The 21,079-nt window shown below is 35.2% G+C and overlaps 4 protein-coding genes across 6 annotated transcripts; 2 read left to right on the top strand and 2 right to left on the bottom strand.

Annotated features, from left to right (window-relative positions):
* The first annotated feature begins 696 nt into the window (after nt 1–696).
* LOC110807071 (GDSL-like Lipase/Acylhydrolase superfamily protein) lies at nt 697–3,280 on the top strand. Its single transcript, XM_022032084.2, has 5 exons — nt 697–1,150; nt 1,981–2,187; nt 2,264–2,427; nt 2,539–2,809; nt 2,916–3,280. The coding sequence occupies exons 1-5, from the start codon at nt 916–918 to the stop codon at nt 3,182–3,184; spliced, it is 1,146 nt and encodes a 381-aa protein (XP_021887776.1). The 5' UTR covers nt 697–915; the 3' UTR covers nt 3,185–3,280.
* An 896-nt stretch (nt 3,281–4,176) lies between these two features.
* LOC110807102 (transmembrane protein, putative (DUF1191)) lies at nt 4,177–6,353 on the bottom strand. Its single transcript, XM_088220578.1, has one exon. It carries the CDS (start codon nt 5,247–5,249, stop codon nt 4,350–4,352), a length of 900 nt encoding a protein of 299 aa, XP_088076704.1. The 5' UTR covers nt 5,250–6,353; the 3' UTR covers nt 4,177–4,349.
* A 548-nt stretch (nt 6,354–6,901) lies between these two features.
* Nucleotides 6,902–9,759, top strand: LOC110807103 (CURVATURE THYLAKOID 1A-like protein). Of its 3 annotated transcripts, none has more exons than XM_088220579.1 (5): nt 6,902–7,205; nt 8,292–8,389; nt 8,512–8,619; nt 8,726–8,797; nt 9,503–9,759. In XM_088220579.1, the coding sequence occupies exons 1-5, from the start codon at nt 6,998–7,000 to the stop codon at nt 9,566–9,568; spliced, it is 552 nt and encodes a 183-aa protein (XP_088076705.1). In that variant the 5' UTR covers nt 6,902–6,997; the 3' UTR covers nt 9,569–9,759. The 3 variants fall into 3 exon arrangements, with proteins under 3 accessions (XP_088076705.1, XP_021887819.1, XP_021887820.1); XM_022032127.2 differs by having other exon boundaries at nt 6,906–7,148; XM_022032128.2 differs by having other exon boundaries at nt 6,911–7,148; nt 8,295–8,389.
* Nucleotides 9,760–10,943: 1,184 nt separating this feature from the next.
* LOC110807101 (BTB/POZ domain-containing protein POB1-like) lies at nt 10,944–17,318 on the bottom strand. The gene is made up of 6 exons (XM_022032124.2): nt 16,912–17,318; nt 15,206–15,331; nt 13,241–13,362; nt 13,088–13,151; nt 12,474–12,753; nt 10,944–12,048 (listed from the first exon to the last, which is right to left on the bottom strand). Exons 1-6 carry the CDS (start codon nt 17,159–17,161, stop codon nt 11,235–11,237), a joined length of 1,656 nt encoding a protein of 551 aa, XP_021887816.2. The 5' UTR covers nt 17,162–17,318; the 3' UTR covers nt 10,944–11,234.
* Between the last annotated feature and the right edge of the window lie 3,761 nt (nt 17,319–21,079).

Below are 21,079 nucleotides of genomic sequence, written 5' to 3'. Positions count from 1 at the left end.
TCGTGGGGGGTTCCCGACATGGTGACGTGTCCTGCAGGCACATGGCTTTACTACGCAACGTAAGTGGGCCCGGTTGACGTGGACTGGAAGGGAAATATTGAGATTAGATCCGATTTTATGTATTTTCTTTCCCCATGTATTTGTCAAGTTAGGAATCCGTCCTTTTTTACATAATTACCCTCGATCGACCTGCGTATTAACGGAAATAACCCCGGCAGCCGCTAATTTTGAAACTTACCTCTAGATTTCTGGAAGTCCCCGTTCACACTAGGAAACCAAACACCCCATTAAACCCTTTTTGTTCAGAAACATTTTTTTTAAATAATAAAAATCCGTATCTAACTTTATTCGGTATTAGAAATTGAAAATTCGAAAATGAAAAGTTTGGTTAAATGATATATATATAAAAAAAAAAAAGCCCTAACAACTTAGTTTTATTAAATAAATTTTATATCATATAAATTTATTGATTTAAAACTTGTAATTGGCTCAATTATATGTTTGACTAAATTCTATACGAATTTAGAAATTAGAAAAAAGCTGACCTTACACTTGTCCACCGACTTGGTCAAACCTGCAAGCCCAGCTCGTTATTTAAAAAATAAAAAAAAAAAACTAAGGTGGATAGGTTTGGGTTTTATCAATCGGCCCATCCATTATATAATATAATGTAATATTTATTTAAGCACTTGTTTCAAGTAGTGTTTGTGCTTGATGGGTGATAATAAATACGTTTTAAAAAGCAAAAGCCCATGGTAACTGGGTGGGTTGGGTTTGGGAATGATAAGAGTTTGTAAGGTGGTCATAATCATCAGGCCCAATTAGCCGAGCTAGCAATGATTGAATTTGTGGTGCGATGATAATAAGATTATATAGAGAAGCGGTTGATAAGTTACGTGTAAAAAAGAGGTGAAGATGATAAGGAGAGTTTCATGGAGAGTGTTTGTGGTGTGGATAGCAATTTTGGGGAGTGTAAATAGTAAGACAAAGAAATGTGAGTTTGAGGGGATCTTCAACTTCGGCGACTCAAATTCCGACACCGGCGGCTTCTGGGCAGCATTTCCGGCACAGTCACGGCCTTGGGGTCTCACATATTTCAAGAAGCCGGTTGGTCGTGCTTCTGATGGCAGGCTTATTGTCGACTTTTTGGGTATTCGTTTTTCTTCCCCTCAATCTTTCTTCTCCTAACACAAACACAAACACATATATATATATATATATATATTGGATACTTTTGGTGTAAACCATGTGGTTATTAGTTGTTATGGGATATGATTAAAGCAAGCACGTTAAATTGTAAGAAAGATGGGTAAAATGGTAAAAATAATGTCGGTTGTAATAGGTTAAAAAAAAAAAAAAAGATACTCTTTACTGATACTTGAAAAGGTTTAGTGAACCTTGGGGAAAGGAGAATTGGTGGATAATTATGTCTGTTTGTCTGGCTAGTGCTTCTAATATGATAATATAAAATATTTTTAAAATTAAATTTTACTAAAAATAATTTATAAAATTATTAAATGAATTAATAATAAATTTTTATTTTAAAAAATTAGATTTATTATTAAAAAATATAAAATTAATAAATATTGTTCACTTCCAATAACACAATTTTTTTTTTTAATTAAAAAAGAAAAAAAGAGAAAAGAAAACAGTAAAAACCCTCGGTAAAATTTGGATAACGGAGGTGATGCGATGATTTTGGATGAAGATATAAAGATGGCATCAAATACTATTCAGCCATATTCTTGTCCAATCTTCTTCCAGGCTGGACTCCATAAAATCTCTGCAATCATATCTCTCTTATCTTTACCCACAGAAAATACCCACGAGGTGAAAAGAATCTGTAAATTTACCGAGAGAAATCCGAAAAACTTTTAGGACTAACCCTAAACTGGAGTTTGAATCTTCTGTGCACGAAGAAATGGTAGTTAAAAACACATTAGAATGAAATTAATAGAGAATTGATATAACTTGTGGCAGCTGAAGCTCTGGGAATACCATATTTGAGTCCGTATCTGCAATCAATCGGATCGGATTATCGACACGGAGCCAACTACGCCACACTAGCTTCCACTGTTCTTTTGCCAAACACGTCACTGTTCGTAACCGGGATCAGTCCATTTTCTCTTGCAATCCAGCTCAACCAAATGAAGGACTTCAAGCGTAAAGTCGAAGAAAACAATAATGGTATTTGTTAATTTATCATTATTATTAATTAATTCTAAATATATTTAATATTTGTTAATTAAAAATTTTAATAAAGGAAAAAGGATTAGGAACCTGCCGTCGCCGGACATATTTGGGAAATCACTCTACAAAGTTTACATTGGGCAGAATGATTTTACTTCCAACTTGAAATCCATTGGGATTCACGGGGTCAAGCAGTATCTCCCTCAAGTTGTATCCCAAATTGCAGACACCGTCAAGGTAATAATATTAGCTCTTATAATTTCAGCCCATTAGGCCCAAATCATTCATCTGGGCCAAAAGTCAACGAACCCATTATTATTATTATTATTTTTTTATTTAATTGGTCAGGAACTATACGAGATTGGAGGGCGAACATTTTTAATACTAAATCTTGCACCAGTTGGTTGTTACCCGGCATTATTGGTTGAATTGGATCACGACAGATCCGATATTGACAAATTCGGATGCCTCATCTCTTACAACGACGCCGTGTTTGATTACAACAACATGTTGAAACATTCACTTGATCAAACTAGACCAAATCTTCCCAATGCTTCCCTCGTCTATGTAGACATTCATTCTACCTTACTACAACTCTTTAGGCATCCAAAACTACATGGTAACTCACACTTTTTTCCCCAATTTTTTTTTAGTACAACATAATATCTAACGAAATTTGCACTAAATCAAAATTGACTCCAAATTTTTATTCGTTTGGTTGAAAGGCCTCAAGTATGGTCCCAAAGCTTGCTGTGGGTACGGTGGTGGAGCCTATAATTTTGACCCAAGAGTTTTCTGTGGCAATACGAAGGTGGTTAATGGCACCACCGTGACGGCATCAGCTTGTAGCGACCCAGAGAATTATGTGAGCTGGGATGGGATACATGCGACTGATGCAGCCAATAAACTTCTCACACAGGCCATTCTTACATCCTCTTATTTTCACCCTCCCTTTCCTCTTCACCATCTCTGTCATCTCCAACCATTACACTGAAATCTCTAGATTATTTCATTTCATTTCACTTTCTGTAACCCATTACAGGTTGGAATCATTTTATATCCTAAATAAAATCATTGGTATGCTTTCAAAGTGGACAGGTCAACAGCTGCCCTTATGTTTATATGAAATATTCATCACCATCTGCAATGGAGTTCGGTGTTCAACATCACTTTTGACTATTATATATATATATATATATATATGCATATATATTCCATTTCCATCACCACACTCTGGCCCTACCGACTCCTTTTTAAAAGAATCTAAGGCAGTGTTTTTGCGGTGGATTCTATCATATTTATAATTCTGCCTAATACTGGATAGTAGATTGTTAGTATTGTGTTTTGTAAACCAAACAAATCAACAATGATAAAGTCGTAGTGTCTGTATTTTCAGTATGCTCCTAAATGCTGTCAAAATCAATAATGTTAAACAAATTGTGTTTTAGAAATAAGTAAGAGAATATAGCTATATATATGTGTATGTATTTTGGGCATCTTGGTGAGAATTCACTTTCAAATGTAGTGCCTATAGACTTTACAAATACTAAAGCATATAAATATAATATACAGGTAAACCAAATCAAGATATAATAATACAAGTAGGCTGCAGGCCAATTATTCTCTTAACTAAAAGGAAAGAAAATCATTTCCTCATGTGTGATGCCTGAAAAGGTAGGAGTCAACTACCACTTGGTTTTCTCAGTATAAAATAATGAGTTTCAACAACCAAAATGGAGATTAAATACTTGGAGTCACTGACTCATTCTGCTAAGTGATTAGTTAGAAAAGAAACTTAGCTACTGCAAATGCACCCACACACACACACACGCATATTCTCTTCTACCAACCTTGTACTTTCTTTTACCTTAGCTCTCATCTGGTGTAGCTCTTGCCCATCTATCCTAAATGGGAAATCTAACCAAATATAGAGTAAAAATCTTAAGTCTCTACCAAAAATGCCAATATGGAAATGGTGACGTATAGTGAAAAACAAGTTCACGTGCATTAGTTTTCTCAATCAGAATGTGACAATGATTAGAACTAGAACATATAATCATAACCAGAAATTTGCTAACGTTTCAGTGTAAAATTCTTGGCTTATATAAAAAAAAATGATCTTGAGAAGCTCTACAGATGAAATAAAACATGTAATATACTCAAGGAACATAACTGTGTTCTAAAGCAGGCTGAGTTCTTGTCATTGATGCAGCCGGCATTTTATTTGTATTGATCCAAATTGTTTCAACTGCAACACTTTTCTCAGATTCCCTCTCCATATCTCTAATCTTCCTCATTCTTACTATCTTAAAAACAACAACTCCAATTGAAATTAACAAGCCCAACACAACAAAACCAATCACAAAACCAAGCACCCACCACTTCAAAAGCTTCTCTGCCCTGTTCTTGGCTGGCTGCAGACTCTGATCAACCACAACAACAGCAAAATGGCCTTGGCTATGCGTCGAACATTGATTTAGCCTAGTCATGTTGCTGAATTTAACCGAGCTACCATCACCAAATCTCACACATTTGGGTGCCGAAGCCAGATTTTGATCTCGGTGAGGGAAAGATATCAAAACGGGATGAATCATGAAGCTGAAGTTGAGATTCTTGGCGCCTAAAGAAGTTGAATTTGATGCATCATAAACATGAAACCCAATAACAGGAGACACCAAGGAATGGCCAGGAACTTGGTAATAAGATGAAGACCAATTACCCAAGTTTTCAAATACTATAGCTATTCTCTTGGCGAACGGCCTTGTGATAATCCTTGGTGGGATTGCAAATGGACTGAAATTCGCTCCTCTTTCCCAAAAAGTACTGGTTCTTAGCCTTACAACAGAGACTTCCATGCCCGAGAAGTTAACCGGTAAGGAAACTTTGTGGACAGAACCTGTGCGATCCTTGGAGCCTCTTTTATTCGCGTAAGTACGAATTAAAGCATCTAAAGATTTGGGGTCGGGATAGCTATCTGTGAAGTGAATAAACATAGAGGATAACAGTGACCAAAAGATCAAACAGATGGAAATCTGCCAACTTGGGTAACTACAAGCCATCAAGACTGCCTTAGAAGAAGCCTCTTGCTGCTTTTCTCGATCATAGATACAATGCAGCGGCCTCTTTTAGACGCCATCAATAATGACCTAGAACGGAGTACGTCTTTCCCATGTCGAATTATTTCCAAAAAGAAACCAATCACATACGCATCTTCATGAAAATGCTCCTCCAAAATGCAATCCGATCAGTATTTAAAGCGAAAGCCCATCTGGGTATTGAAACCAAATCAAGAATGCATGGAAAATGAGAGAAGGTACACCAGAAACACCTCAACAAATTTAAATAGAAGACGATGTGCTTCGAATAATGAAATGAAAAGCTTTGAATTTTTCGAAGATTAGATCATACGGGTTGGTGGGCATCTCCGTGGAAGAGAGTTGGGAGAAGAGAGGGAAAGTGGAGAGGGTAACTGGGGATGATGGGAGCGTCCAGTTGGTGTATTGTATGATTAAAAGGGAGATAGATGGTAGTCACTGCCACCCAAAAAGAAAGGGTCCGGTGATGAGTTGTTTAATGCTGTTTGGCATATAATATATATATATATATATATGTAAATATATTTCAACTCTGCAATTATCAAATCTGGTATTGCCTTTTTTGATTCCTAGTCAGTAGGGTTAGTTGTGTGTGCTTGAGAGAGAGAAAGAGAGACTTGGTTTGGGACGAACGGTGCCAGGGAGGCCCCGTAAGAGAGGAGAAAAGAACTGGACAATTCCAAAATTAGTCATGCCTATTCTCAATCCAATACACTCCGAATTTCATTCATTCAAACCCTTTTTATTTATTTATTTAATTCAAATGAAATTAACTTTGCCTTCCCAACTTCTTTAATTAAAAAAAAAAAAAAAAAGGAGAAACCTTGAGGATTCAAGACCCAAAGATGAAGGAATTTTGGAGGATTTTCGAGTTCTCTGAAGGGCATTTGGGAGTTCAAACAAAAACAAATGGCATGCATTAATGACTCATTCCCAGAGATGGAGAAGAATACTGAGAGTTCTAGAGAAATTTCATAAGGAGAAAAGCATTTATTTTGTAGGGTTAAGAAAGTTCAATTTTCTAGTTAATTACTATTTTTAATTAAAATACAATTTGTTTATGTTTTAGTTACTCATGTCACCTTAATTTTTTTTTTTTTAGAAATAAATTTAATTTCTACTTAAGAAATAAAAAATAGAAAATAATGCATAAAAAATTAATGTTAAAGTTGAAAATTTTCTATATATATATAGATTAACAGAAATCCTACAAAAATAATTTTAGTTTTATTTGAAGAAGCTCTACTGTTTTATTCAGCATTTAAAGCAGGGCCTAGGAGATTGTCTAAGCCCAGTTCGGTTGGGCCCAACAAGAACCAGAACCAGAACCAGAACCAGAGAGGAGGGAAAGATCCATGGCAGATACGATAAGTTCGACCGCACAGGATCCCCAACTCCTTGTCTGAAGAACTGAAAAAGTGTATTAACGATGTTTGAGGATGAAAGGGAGGCCTCTAACGTGGATTTCATAGATAGGGAATTGCCCAATCAGATTTCACCACTTGTACACGTGTCAATCAAAGAATAAGCTCCCCAAAAAAAATATCAGCAAGGATGATAAACAAACCAAAACAACACACTTAAGAAAAGTTTTTCTTTTTAAAAAATTAAAATAAAAGGAATTTTCAAAAAATAAAAAAAAAAATTGTAAGTTAACAAGTCAAAATAAGAGAAAAAAGGGATAGGACTTTAGCCTACTCAATCTCGAACCAATGGCAGCTGCAGCGGCAACATCGTCTTCTATGGCGGCCACCACCGTTATGATACCACGTCTCCCAACCGCACGCTGCTCTGCTGTGCCCTACTTGCCTCCTCCTCGCTTCTCCGCTTGCTCTTTTGGCTCTTCCGTTAAGCAAGTTTCAGGTACTTTACATGAAAAACCTACCACAAGCTCGGATTTCACCAAATACCCAAGAGACTGTATGTGTTATTCTAATGCATTTTTTGTTGGGAATCTTTTGGCTCAGTTGTATCTGTCTTGTGGGTAGTTCTGCATTTCAGTTTTTGGCTTCTGTAGAACTTGTTTGTCCTTAAATTCTTGTTTTATTGATAATGTCCTTTCTTGTTCTGTTTATTCAGTGAATGCTACAGGGGAAAATTACAAATGAGCTTAAAAGTTTTTAGCATTTGATTATGGTTTTGTGAGAGTAGGAATAAACTTACTATAAAGCAATTATCTAGCTGCGTACATGTGATTTTAGTCGGTTACATCAAAAGCATTACTTGAAGCCGGAGTCTTGATGATTGAAAGGGAGTCTACTTTTCTTCTTCTTCCTTTTTCTGATTGACTAAAATAAAGGCAGTAATGAATCAAAAAGAAGAAAAGAAAGAGAGAGAAAATAGACAAGGATTAAATTGGATGACTTTAACATGTGGTTTCTGCTTGAAAAATGTCTCGTGGTGTTCCAATTAATAATTCTCAAAGGCAACAGGAACGTCAAAGGACCTGAATGCTGCTGATGATGGTGCATTATTAGTGGCCAAAGTAATTTTGGAAAGAGAATTAACCAATCCTCTCTCATATCTTTCCTCACCCAGCTCTCTGATAACATGGAATTGGCAATTGCTTAAGTTTCCATCTGGGACCTGACAATGGGGAAGAGATGGCTTGAAGCTTCAAGTATCTCTCCACATCCACACATGATAAATATATACGCTTTTCTGATTTAGGTGCGGCTTTTCAAATAAACCATAAATGTGAATACAATGTGAAATTGATTGAGTCAAGTATGCATGTGTATGGTACAGCTAAAGCTTTGGTTTGGTGCCACCTGACAGATAAATTTATCCTTTTTGCAGTAGTTAAGAACACTCTTCCCCACCTCCCAGCCCTTGCTTTAATCATCTCTTTTTAAGGGTTACTTTCTTGGACATGGTTGACCCAAAACTTTGATTCTTTTCATACATTTTACTTGAATATCTTAAAACTGAACTGTATCTTTTTATCTTTTTCTTTTTTCTCTCTTTTCTATCTGACCTTTTTTTTTTTTTTTGCTTTTCTTGAAGCAGAGTCCCGGAGGCGTCCTCTGCTCCACACCAGAGCCTCTTCAGAAGAGACATCTTCTGTTGATGCTGGAGAACTCTTCACTGACTTGAAGGAAAAGGTGATAATCAAAGTTATATCATAATGCTAATAAGAAAGAATACTATGGTTTAATTTCCTTCATTATACTTCCCTGTTGGTTTTCCTCGGTTTAAAATAATTGCATTCTGTTACTGCTGCCAGTGGGATGCACTTGAAAACAAATCTACTGTGCTTTTGTATGGAGGAGGGGCAATAGTTGCAGTATGGCTATCATCAATTATTGTTAGTGCCATCAACTCTGTTCCTTTGGTAGGTGACCTGAACTTGGCTTCTCTCTTAATTAGCAGCATTTGATTAAAGTTACAAAGATATCGGCTAGCTAGTCTTAATTTCTGAGTGCTTTTGTTGTTACCAGCTGCCAAAGATTATGGAGTTGGTGGGGCTCGGATACACAGGATGGTTTGTCTATAGATACCTTCTCTTCAAGGTAAAATTAGGAAACTACAACATTAATTTTCATAACATATGATGTCTTTTCTGAAAGGATATAACATACGGTTTAAAGTTACTGTGGTTTTTGAAATTAACTTATTCGAAGTATGCCTCTTTATGTCGAGGGTCTGAATCTCCTCCATTGTTGAAAGACTTGTCAACAGTCTGCTTTCCCCGAAAAAATAAGGAGGTTTCTTTCACCTAATATATTTTCATATACTGGGAGCTTACTAGAGTCCAACCTTCCTGAAAGCTTCCTCAGTCAATTTGAGTTGAGAGTCATTTTTATGATCACCATGAATGGCTATGGCATTTTATAAAGATCGGCACGTACTACAAACAGTTGGTTTAAAATGATAGAAGAGTTACTAACCATCTGAAACATGTTTTAACTATGTCTGAAACAAACCCAGAAATCTGATGGGATTTATTTGTAAATCCCGCATATATTTGACCAGTCTTTTTGTTACTCGAATAGAATCCCATATTTAAACTAAGCAGAGATTTGCATATATATTCCATAAAATTTCTAAATTTCTTCTAAAAATAGCATTTACATCCTTTTCTGGATTCAAGTCCGAGAAATAGTTCGTATGATTAAAAACTAAAGCAAATGGTTGTCATGTGGTGTTACTAAGGAGTACTGTTGCTTACGCGTATTCTCTCAAGATGCTAATGATGTGTTATCTTATTTCCTCAGTCAAGCCGAAAAGAACTAGCTTCAGATATTGAAACATTGAAGAAGAAAATTGCAGGAACTGAGTAGATTTAATGCTATTGTAATGGTTGAACTTTGATCTGTATTGTGATCATTCTATCTTGTTCTTCTGTAAGCGAGACATCATCTTCCTCCTGTAATGCTGAATGGGACAAATCTGCATTTCCTGTATTTATCTTTGTAAAATAATTTGTCTGAGTTTTATATGTATGGCTTGAGGGGCAATGCCGTTGTGATTGTGACTGGAGTCTAGCTTTATTCTATATTATATATAATGTTAATTAAATTTAATTCATGTCGAATGCGAGTGATACAACTGAAAAAAACTCTTTAAATTAAAAGTGGAAACTTTTTTTATTTTTTATCATTTATGCTTATGAATCAAGAACTTGCTTTTTATTGTGTGAGGTAAAAATGAGGAACTAAAACATTTTAAAAAGGGAGTAAAAGATGTGAAATTTTTTTATGCAGTAATGTGATGTTTCACGGAAACTCTGAAATCATAGTTCATCTTTTATCTCTCAACCATGATCACAGGTCAACCACGATGTCGACATACACGTGCATATATATGTGTGTAAATATATATAAAACTTTATTCATGACCTCAGCAAAATCTAAAACCTTCATGGCGCTTTGAATTCTATTTGCTAAAATTAATATTGAAGGACACTTTAATACATTCCACACAAATATAATCTTGGTCTTACAAGAAAACATTCGTATGTTTGGACACACATACACATGTAAAATCCAAATCATTCGCATGAACAAAACAAAAACATCTAATATTTGTATCCTCATTTCTTAAGAACCATTAATTACTATACAAAGAAAATCTGTTAGTATACTCAGGAATTAATGAACAAAAACTACGTCGTCTATCAATCATAGACATGGATCAAGATTCAAGCTCCTGTCCCTCCTCCACCCCAAGAATGATTTCTCCATAAAAATATTTTCTTTCAAATAAGTTTTACCGCTTTTAGATTTCTCTATTCTTTTCTGACTTAATTTTGTTATCAGTTTTGGTTCCTTGTAGTTTTATCTTTATTTATAGCACTGTTTTGATCACAACAATATTTTGTTATAAGATAAATTAGAAGGTAGATCTATGTTCATAACTTCGTTTTTATTTTTCCAAACAATCTTTTTCTCCACTGTCCTTTTCTATAATATTTTTAAACTAAGAATATAAATTGCAGTGCAATTATACCAAAACAAAAAATAAGTTCATAAAATGCAGTGCCATCGTTTCAGCATTTTTCAAGTATTACTTCGAGCGGCATGTCAAATATGTTTGGAAGTTTTCGTTTTGTAATGCCCAATCAAAACGGTCAGCCACGCAAAGCAGACACTGCAACGAGGATTACTTGCACGGAACCAGACAACACAAGCACATAGCTACAAGAAAATCAAGACATCAACAAATATATAAGGTTCTTAAAACTGCATTCTTAAACTAAAACAGTCACAGGTAAAATCATTATCCAACCCCATTTACATTTCCACCCATTCATTCCCCCAAGAACCATGGCAACTGTTGAGAATATCCCCGTTCATTTAACCTCTAAATCAAACCATTCTGTGCACGGTTCCTGGGTACTCAGAAACTGAGTTGGTTCATGTCAATACGCATTTTTTCATTTTTTGAAAAAGGAAAGAAGGTTAGTGTTTCTAAAGGGGCCATAAAAAGCTCCCGGCATAGAAATAGTTAGTGCCTGATGGTGAGCTCAGCTCTGAGATGAAGGATACCATTTATGAAGTAAAGACAGTCATCTGCCATGAAAGAAGTCCATGGTATGGCAAATAAGTTTCGATAGCCAACTGCCTTGCCCCCGGTGAATGTGTAGTTACCTTTGTATTTGCTAACAAACTCCTCAGTCGGCTTTGATCTCGCTGCAAATTCATAGTCCACAGCAAAACTCACTGATCCTTTCTCCTGCATCCCCAGGAACAATCCAAAACAATGAAATGAGCTCTGTTGATCCATGTTGCAGTGTGCTGACAAGAAAAACCCTTGTCCGCCCAAGTGGAATGCCTGGGAGTATACTCTTCCGGAGGGGAATAAGTTTGCACACTCCTCCCGCTTCAAATCCAGGTAGACGACACACTGTGGCCGGGGAACTTCAAATTCGACCACTTTAACGGGCCGATACTTGTAAGCTCGCTCCACAAAACGACGGTTCAATGAGGCTGACTCTTCTGCAGCTAGACTCCGTTGACGGTGTGGGGCCTCAGCCTTGAAAAAAAGAGCCTCCAGTACCAGCTTGGATGCTACTTCATGATCGAAATCATTACAGGTTAAAACCTTCTTTAGCTTCCGACAGGTCATATAAGGGAAGCGAATAAACCGTGCAAGGCGTGAACCCAAGACCTCCCGCCGATCCTCTAGTCTTGGATACTGGGCCCTAGACCACTTTACCACAAAGTCGTATACAGCATCCTCTGATGCTATTTGGAGATCATCACTGGACAATATCGCCTCAATTCCAGCTAGTGGCAAGGCCATTACCTCTTCTTGAAACCTGTCCAAAAGCAAGAATAGCACAAAAATAAATTTTCCATGTATAATGCACATAACATTCATTTATGTCAAATTAAAAGTTACAGATCCAGATCAATTGCGCTCTCTAGGCCACGATATTTGCCCATTCAGTTCCCAATTAAGATTGGTGCTTATGTTACCTTATTATTTGGATAACAATGTTCCAGTTCTGAATCGAAGAAAAGGAAAAGACACCGAAGGAAAGCATTCAGTTTTTGAACTGAGGTGAATGCTAGATGCATGTATTGAAGAGATTGGAAGAAATTTCTAATCCAGATAAGTAAACATGTTTACCCAACAAGAAGTTTATATAGAGGAGAAACCAATCCACTTATTACATAACAAGAAGAAATGTAAATTCCGCATGCCAATCAAGAAACATCATACTAGTGAAATGGGACTTACTTGCTCATGTCTTTATACCGGGATGCAAGAAACTGCTTTGCAGCATCTGTCAATGGCTGGACGGCTTCAGCCATTAAGACACTTGAGGGAAGATCTAGATAAAGCAGTGCAGACTCAGGTGTCATGTCCATATTCCGTAGAAGCCGACTGCAATGTCTCATGCATGAAGCAACCTCAAATTTGTCAGCAGCCATCAGCACATCAAGCAAAGCAGGAGCTGTTGTGACGGACAAGGTATTGCTATACATAAAATTCAGAAGCTCCATCAGAGCAGCTTCCTCTGCAAACAAACAAACAAAAATATGATAGAACTGTCAGGGTACTAAGGCTGTAATCTCCAAGTTTTCACACTGAATCACTGAAGGGCAAAGGAAGTAGAAGGCAAAATCTAGGGCATTCAAAATAAAAAGTTTACTCAACTACAGAAGTAAGAATTTTGTTTCAGCTTCATAAGAAGACATATGAACAACATTGGAAATTTGGTGCATTTGGGTGCAAAAGTGAACCATGCATCTAATTATTAGTTCTTTTTTGTCAATGATAAAAGTTACTAAAGCAATTTTTTTTAAAATAAGAAGTTACTAAAGCAGACAGCTTATGATGTTTGTCTATACCAGAGGCATTGATTCTAAGGGTTACATGTCGTTGCTCGGACTCCTTCATTCCATTTGAGAAGAGCTACAAAAAAAGAAAAACAACAATATGTGAGGAGATAAAAAAAAATGATGGTTTCAGTAAACAAAGAGTAATTGTCTTGCAACTGGTACTTTATAGAAAAATGGACTTTTTGCAGCCAAAATAGGAGAACTGATGTGTAATGTTTTGACTCTCTGAACAGTAGAACAATCCATGCTCCAGTTAGATTCATTGCTATTTGCAGCTTCATCACCTGCAAGAGTGCTAAGGAAGCTCAGATGAACGGTTATGGAGAATGGAGTGGCACTCAAGACAAAAAAACTATTGCTCATAAAACTAAAAATAGCAATTTGCAGGTGCACTTCCTTCCAATGAATAACAGCTTGACTTCGAACCCAATAGTCTAGGAGAGGGCATTAACCAACAGTGTGCTTCATTAAATAAGTTCTGTGATTAAACTATGGAATGAAATGCTAACAGCTTTTATCTGCAACAAACTCAACTCAACGATAAGGGGACGAATTCACGTCTGTCTATCGGAAAAAAGATTCATCAGACTATTGTGGCAACATCAATTTATTCACAAAAATGTTTGCACCAGAAAATAAGATCTAAATTTGTCTCAGAGGTATAGCATCCCTTGTTTTCCTCTAGTATGAAGGGAAAATACAACTCAAAAACCTCTTTTAGGAGGAAAAAAGAAATACTACTAAAGAGACAAGTGAAGAAACCGAGATAAATATCCTCCTATGAAAAAAAACTAGAAAAAAAAAGATAAAAAATCAAAAAGAATTCTGGACAACTCTTTTTGCAAGACAACTAAGAGTTATCCATATAAAACCCATGTTCCTTAAGCCGAAGAGAGCAAAAAGAATATCCTACCCCTCAGAATTCAAAGAGCAAGGACAAGATGATTCAGAAATCTTGCATTTCTCTCCCACAATGTTCACAGCCATGCAAAAAATAACCTCTCCTGAGCATTCAACTCTTCTTCCTAACACAAAGGAGGGAGGAAAAAATAAAGCACTTGAGATAAGGCAGGGATACCATGGCACAATAATATCAAACTGACTAGCCCAAAGCCTCAAGACTACATCTCAAATACAATAGCAAATGATAATGGGACTCAAGATTCTGATAACACAAACACCAGGAGATAGTATGGTTAGTCCTACAAGCTTCAAACAAATCATTGGTTTCAAGGACAGTCTAGACAAATATTTTAACTTTACAAGGGGCGAAAACCTTCCAAAAGGCACTGATTAATTCCATATTATTAGCAAGAAGGATAGTTTAGTTGGTTCTACAAGCTTCAAACAATTTATTGGTTTTAAGGACAGTCTAGACAAATATTTTAACTTCACAGGGAGCTTTCACCTTCCAAAGGGCACTGATGAATTCCATATTATTAGCTAGAAGAATACCGGGTAAGACATGTTTAAAAAGAAAAAAGGATTTGCAAGTATAGACACCAAAAAACCTAAAATCCACTTTCAATGATTTGATCCTGACAAAATGCTTAAGGGCCCAAAAAGGCTAAAGCAGAGAAAGCATATAACAGTTTCCTATAATTGAAGTTTTTAATAAGGGAAAAGCTTCATAGAATATGGCCATCAGTTATCAATAACCTTTCTTACATAAACGTCTTTGTGTCTTTTGTGGGGTATGTCAATGTCACAAATCTATCCAATGCTAGTTTGCAGCCCTCTTTCCTGCTATGCCCTTACTGCAGACCCTAGAAAGAGAAACTTTGCCAGGTCCTTCACAGCAGAATTCGGCTAGCTGGGCTGGGCAGCAATGGCATCAGGTACAGTGCTACAAAAAGGCAACCATAGTGCAGATCCTTGACACCAAATTAATTACAAATATTGCAAGTAAGTTCCCAGATAGCCGTTATATCATTTGCTTCATCCTGTCAAACAAAATCTATATGCCCGGACCTTCGCTATTGGTTTTTCTTTGGACAGTATTATTTCTCTAAAAACAAGGAATTATACAAGATCTAGTAATGCATGCGCTTTTCAGCATAAACTTCAGAACAAAAATTCCAGATAGAATTCCTTCGTAACTAAGATCTTCCAAAAAAATTCCATTACCTGAAGGTGACTCTTCAATCATTGCCACTGCTTCCTCATCTTGATTTTCACCGCCAGCAAAATCATCCATGTCTGGTTGGTTACCATTTAAAATCTGCTCCTCAGGACACAAAGTGAGATCCAGAACTGAAAAAAGGAATCCAATTAGCTTATAATAAAAACTGATAAAATGAAACAGCAAGTACATGCTAGGTCCTGACAAAGAGAATATATGTTCATTAATAACCTAACAAAATGCACATCAAATATCACATGCTAATGACAAGATATCGATTAAGTTGTCAAATAAAACCAACAGATTTGACTTCCTAGTTCTGTTGAGTCCTTAAATGACATTGTTCCTGAAATACCCATCTCCTTCTTTTCCAAGAAATGCAAAAAATGAAATTGAATCTGTAGAAAGAAGACCCTAGTTTATGATATTATCAAGATTTTACTTCTTACTTAATAACGTGTTAGCCAAACAGGCTAAATGGAGAAACATATTACAAAGCAAGATTCTTCTTTCTCCACATTAAATCATAACATAAAATGTCCAAGCATAAATTAAAATGTTATTTGGAAATATGGGGAAAAAGACAAACATCTTGATAGCCTCATAAAATGAAGAATCAAATCTCATAATAATGATAGTATAGTGTGCACTAACAACAAATGTTGTTAGCTAAAACCTACAAATCTGACTTCTTCATCATGTTGAGTATGTTACTGACATTGTTCCCTCGAGTCCTTATTCCTTTTTCCATAAATGTGAAATTAAAATTAAATATCTGTAGAGAATAATCTATTTTCGGATACCATCAAGTTTTACTAAAATATAGCTAATAAATGGTAGCCAAAGAAGCTGAATAATAGCACAACAGGTTACATGACAAACTTTTTCTTTTTTCCTTATTAAATTTAGAACGAAATATAAAATGCCAAAGCATAGTGCAAGTCCTGAACACCGTGCAATGTGATTTAGATTCTTCGCAAGATTAAGTTTCTTTGTACCACATGTTGAATCACAATACTGCCTCAGAACATGTCGGAACTCACCTATGAGGTACATCAAGTTTGGAATGAAATCAAAAGAATAGATTCAATAGAAAATGAAAATATGACCCTTTTTTCGCTTAGTAAGCCTACTGATAGAGCTTAGGGGTAATTTATATGCAACTTCGAAAGCAAAAGAATCGCACAAGAAGAATTGATAATATGCAGCTCTTTCAACAACATAAATTAAAACGTATGTCCAACACAAGAAAAATTATCTATGTTCGTTGAGAACTTCTTATATACGAGACTAAGACAATCACATGATTTTATCTGTATAATTCTCATGAAATCAGTAAGTTAAGCTAACGTTTCCTCGGCCAAATGTCAGAAAAGTGCAATTTTGTTTCTTTATTTTCCTGCCCAGCGAAACAGCATAAAAGAAGCAGAAGACCCCAACTTCAACCAAAGAAATTCTTGCAATCTTGGAAAATGATAATTTGAAGAATCTTTCCCCCATCAATTGAAAAAGAAACCGTAAAATCTCCTTCGAAAGGGCTAATAGAAAGAACAGGGCCCGACGCCAACAAAAAAGAGCTCAAACGTTTTGTTTCCTTCATAATCCCCAGATTTCTTGTCAATCAAACAAATGAATAGAAGAAGCACTCGTAATAAAAACAAAGAAGAAGAAGAAGAAGAAGAAGAAGAAGAAAATATAGGGAGAAGCAAACCGTTATCCTTCTTGATATCTTCTCTTCTCCTCTTGCGATGCCTGGCCCAATCGGCTATACTCGTGCAACCCTCACCATCGGACCTGCTGTCCGAGGAGCCGCCCATGATCTCGATCCGCAAAAGCCTATCTGAGAAGTTACTATCGTTGAAAGCAAAGCCGAAATCGCCATCGGAGCCGGAACCTCGCCTCGAATAATCGGAATCCATTTCCGTCCTCGGGTCGAACAGATCCGTATTGGTGTCCCTCATTCTAACCCTCTCGACTTCCCCCTCCGTTTTAGCTCTTTTAATTTCTCGCTCTCTCTTCTGGAATGATATTAGGGAAAATGGAAACAGAAACCCTAAGAACGATGAGCTGGCGTTATCTAAAACGAGGGAGGACGGAAGAAGGTAGTTTTGGTGGTGACAGCAATTAAAATGAGATGAGCACAAAATTAATTTTTTTTTTTTTTGAAAAAAAGTAAAATTTTTTTAAAGATAAAGAATGGATTTATGCCTAAACCTTACCAAAATCATGTCGAAATCATTGTTTTTCTTCGAGCGGGGTGTTTGTTGTGTATTCATATAATACTACGTCGTTTTAATGAATAATTTTTTCCGTCGTTGTCTGAATTGGACTCTTCCGGGTCGGGTCAACTGTGGTGGCGTTTGAATTGGAGAATTGGAATTGGTTGCCTGCCTCGTGTTTATATTAGTTATATGCCATGTTGACGTTGGTACGTGTGCGATACGGAGCTGCCTTTCTTTATTTGGGTGTAAGAACCGAATTACTTTTTCTTTCCCACTAATCCAAATTTCCTTATTCATTCTAATTCTTTAAAACTAATATTATTATTTCTTAAACAATAACACGAGAAATTTACTTATTCATGTCCAATTACAAATATACTTCATAAAAATATAGATAAATCATTATTTAGAGATTGTAATATATTATATTATGATTATTATTTATACCTCAGACAATTGATGAATATATGAATTTTTAATCGAAATAAAATTTTTTTTGCAACAACTTAATACCAAGCTTCTATCAACACTTATGATAGCTCTAATTTCCAGATTTTAAAACACCTATGTAATGTGTATATATAGTTGTATTTAATAATATTAAAAAATAAAATAGATTTTAAAATTAAAACATTAAGTCTTTTGGTTTGGACAAATTTAATCCAGTTGCAAATTGGATTAAGCTCGATTTCTGTTTCTTCATTTTTTTTTTTTTTGTAATCTTCTAACTCAATTTTAGTTCAATTTCTTTAATTTAGCTTCACTTAATATTTTCACGGAGTATCAAAAGTATCATACATTTTGTTAATCACTATAGTTTAACTAGATTGCAATTTATAAGGTACATATTCCTTCTAAGCTTGATCTTTGAACATTTCATTCATTAACCCTTGAAAAGTGATGGTAGTATTTTTCTTACTAAAATATATGACTTTATAGTAATATATTTCCTAATGCATCATGAATGAGGTATTCTCATTATTCACTTTACTATCAAATTTAGTGATATATAAAGAGTGCATCTATAAAACTCAACAACCCGTATATGGAAGTTGAATAAACATATTGATTTATATTTAAAAAAAAATAAGTTCATAAAATCATATTTGAAAAACTTCTTTATACAATATTTTGAAGATCATTATACATCTAAATCCACATGAACAAGGTGCATCTATCAAGGGTATTGATAAATAATAAATAAGACAGCTATCAATATTTTTCCCATGCAAAAGCTTGGGAAAGAATGAGGATGAGGATTTAAAACCTAAAATTACGCAACTAGTAGCTTTTTATATGTTCTAACTCAAAAACAAGTCATTTTTTAATTTAAATAAATTAATAAATTTTAATTTTTTATTTATTGATATTAATGGTAATCTATAACCTTAAATGAAATATATAAACAAAAAAAAAAAAGGAGCATGGGAGTGCATCTAGTATAACCATAACCATACATTACACATTCATGTAAACCTCCCTCAATTTTGTCTACATGTGTGATGGTTTATAAGCAATTCATATGTGATTGCGTGTTTTTTTCTTTTCTCTAGTTCTCGGTCAATATCCTTTCCTTCTGCCATTTTCCTTCCATCAAGTAATCTATTTTTTTTTTTCATAATTTAGTTTTAGATTTATTGTTGTAGATAAATTTAAGTTGGGATAAATTTTTTTGTCCATGCTATTCAAGATGAACACATACATGTATTTAAAGTACCCAATTAGGGTGCTTGTGTAAAAGTATGAGTCCATTTACCAAAAAGTTTTAACTAACTTGTAATATGCATGTAAAGGTCCGGAACCTTAAAGTAAATTAATTTATAATTTAAATGCAGAAGCAAATACTATAGTTATAGTTTACATTCCTTACACAATAATTTAAAATGCTCAATAGGGCTACGGGAATGTCCATTCTAAAAAACAAACGATAGTTAAAGAAATAATAAAAAAGAGCAAATAAATAAGTATAGTATGACAACTTTTACTAGCACTTGAAAGGAGTCCGGGTGGTAAACTACTCATAACCCTCTTGCTGATCGGGATCTGGATCTTGGTGTTCTTAATCTAAAATATTTAATAAAATAGTGAGTTACACTAGTTCAATAAGAATATCATACTAATCACAGATATAGAAAACTGAATATTGGTATAAATTAGAAAAATAACTAATAGAGTCCTTACTTCAATTAAATACATTTAACTTTAAAACATTTGTTTGATACTTACCGTAATGAGTTTTTCAAAAAATAACCTATGGGGACTCATATCTATACCACTTTTTATTTTCACATATAAGAGAACAAGAGACGATAATTTTTTTTTTCTTACTTACTTACTGATACCCCTGGGGATTCATAGGGATGTCCTCATATTTGTGAACCTAATATTTACTTTTAATAATTAACCGGTCATCCCCATACCCCGTCCGGTATGAGGGTGAACCATATTTCTCAAACATTTTCGGTAAAGGACTTCCCAACCTCATTCAACTATAGTAACGTTCACGGTAGGATTTCTAGTGAAAAGGTAGATGGGTCTGGTATAAAGGGAACCCTACCGTGAACGTTACTTCAATCGAACGGGACTAAAAAGTTTTTTACTAAAAAGATTTGAGAGATATGGTTCACCCTCATACCGGATAGGGTATCGATACAATGGAATGTTTAGCGTCCGTTACCGAACGGAGTATATGGACGACCAATTAATTGTTAAAATTAGATATTGGGTTCACAAATAGAGAAATATCTCTATGGATCCCCAGGGGTACCAGTAAGCAAGTAAGAAAGAAAAATTGTCATCTTTTGTTCTCTCATGCGTAAAAATAAAAAGTGATATGGATATGAGTTCCCATAAGTTGTTTTTTGAAAAACTCATTACGATAAGTATCAAATAAACGTTTTTAAGTTAAATATATTTAATTGAAATAGGGGCTTCATTAGTTGTTTTTCTAATTTTTACCCATCTTTTATTTTCTATATATGTTATCAGTGTGATATTTTTACTGAGCTAGTGTAGTTCACCATTTCATTAATCATTTCAGATCAAGAATACCAAGATTCAGATCTCGATCAGCAAGAGGGTTATGAGTAGTTCACCACCTGGACTCCTTTCAAGTGCTAGTGAAGGTTGTCCTATTATGCTTATTTATTCCTTCTTTTTTATTATTTCTTTAACTACCGTTTCTCTTTTAGAATGGATATCTCATAACCCTATTGAACATTCTAAATTATTATGTAAGGAATGTAAACTCTAACTCTATTATTTGCTTCCATATTTAAATTATAAATTCATTTTCTTTAAGGTTATGAGCCTTTATAGTTGGTATCAGAGTCGCGTTCCTTGGAACCATTCCCTATACAAAGACTTAAAAATACTAAATATAAACTATCGCTCAACTCTTCCTTGTGAAATGCAGGTACAAGGATATGAGGAGAGGAATGCCCCCATTAAACCAAGTAGCTGGGGATGGTTCGCTTCAAGAGGATGTTGAGCGACTCTTTGAGATATTGGAGAAACTCATCTCTGCCCAGCGGGCCTGAAAGAAAAAAAGAGAGCTGTCTGACCCTCTCTCACTGCCACAATTTAAGCTACTGTTACAGCGGGAAGATCCGGAGCCACCCTGGTAGAACCTTGCTCCTCCACCGTATCATCCGGCAT

Source organism: Carica papaya, chromosome 5, assembly GCF_054855325.1.
Source record: "Carica papaya isolate Zhongbai chromosome 5, ASM5485532v1, whole genome shotgun sequence".
Classification (NCBI taxonomy): domain Eukaryota; kingdom Viridiplantae; phylum Streptophyta; class Magnoliopsida; order Brassicales; family Caricaceae; genus Carica; species Carica papaya.
Note: the sequence above shows the minus strand (reverse complement) of the source record. Positions and strands in the feature narration are given on the sequence as shown.

Bases quoted from the DNA above. Each gene is read 5' to 3' on its own strand.
- LOC110807103 (XM_088220579.1), top strand. From the start codon at position 6,998: ATGGCAGCTGCAGCGGCAACATCGTCTTCTATGGCGGCCACCACCGTT. The intron at 7,206-8,291 runs GTATGTGTTATT...CTTTTCTTGAAG, and splicing joins CACCAAATACCCAAGAGACT to CAGAGTCCCGGAGGCGTCCT. The intron at 8,798-9,502 runs GTAAAATTAGGA...TTATTTCCTCAG, and splicing joins ATAGATACCTTCTCTTCAAG to TCAAGCCGAAAAGAACTAGC.
- LOC110807101 (XM_022032124.2), bottom strand. From the start codon at position 17,161: ATGAGGGACACCAATACGGATCTGTTCGACCCGAGGACGGAAATGGAT. The intron at 13,363-15,205 runs GTAATGGAATTT...GCACTCTTGCAG, and splicing joins GATTGAAGAGTCACCTTCAG to GTGATGAAGCTGCAAATAGC. The intron at 13,152-13,240 runs GTACCAGTTGCA...CTTTTTTTGTAG, and splicing joins AAAGTCCATTTTTCTATAAA to CTCTTCTCAAATGGAATGAA.
- LOC110807071 (XM_022032084.2), top strand. From the start codon at position 916: ATGATAAGGAGAGTTTCATGGAGAGTGTTTGTGGTGTGGATAGCAATT. The intron at 1,151-1,980 runs GTATTCGTTTTT...AACTTGTGGCAG, and splicing joins GCTTATTGTCGACTTTTTGG to CTGAAGCTCTGGGAATACCA. The intron at 2,428-2,538 runs GTAATAATATTA...TTAATTGGTCAG, and splicing joins AAATTGCAGACACCGTCAAG to GAACTATACGAGATTGGAGG.
- LOC110807102 (XM_088220578.1), bottom strand. From the start codon at position 5,249: ATGGCTTGTAGTTACCCAAGTTGGCAGATTTCCATCTGTTTGATCTTT.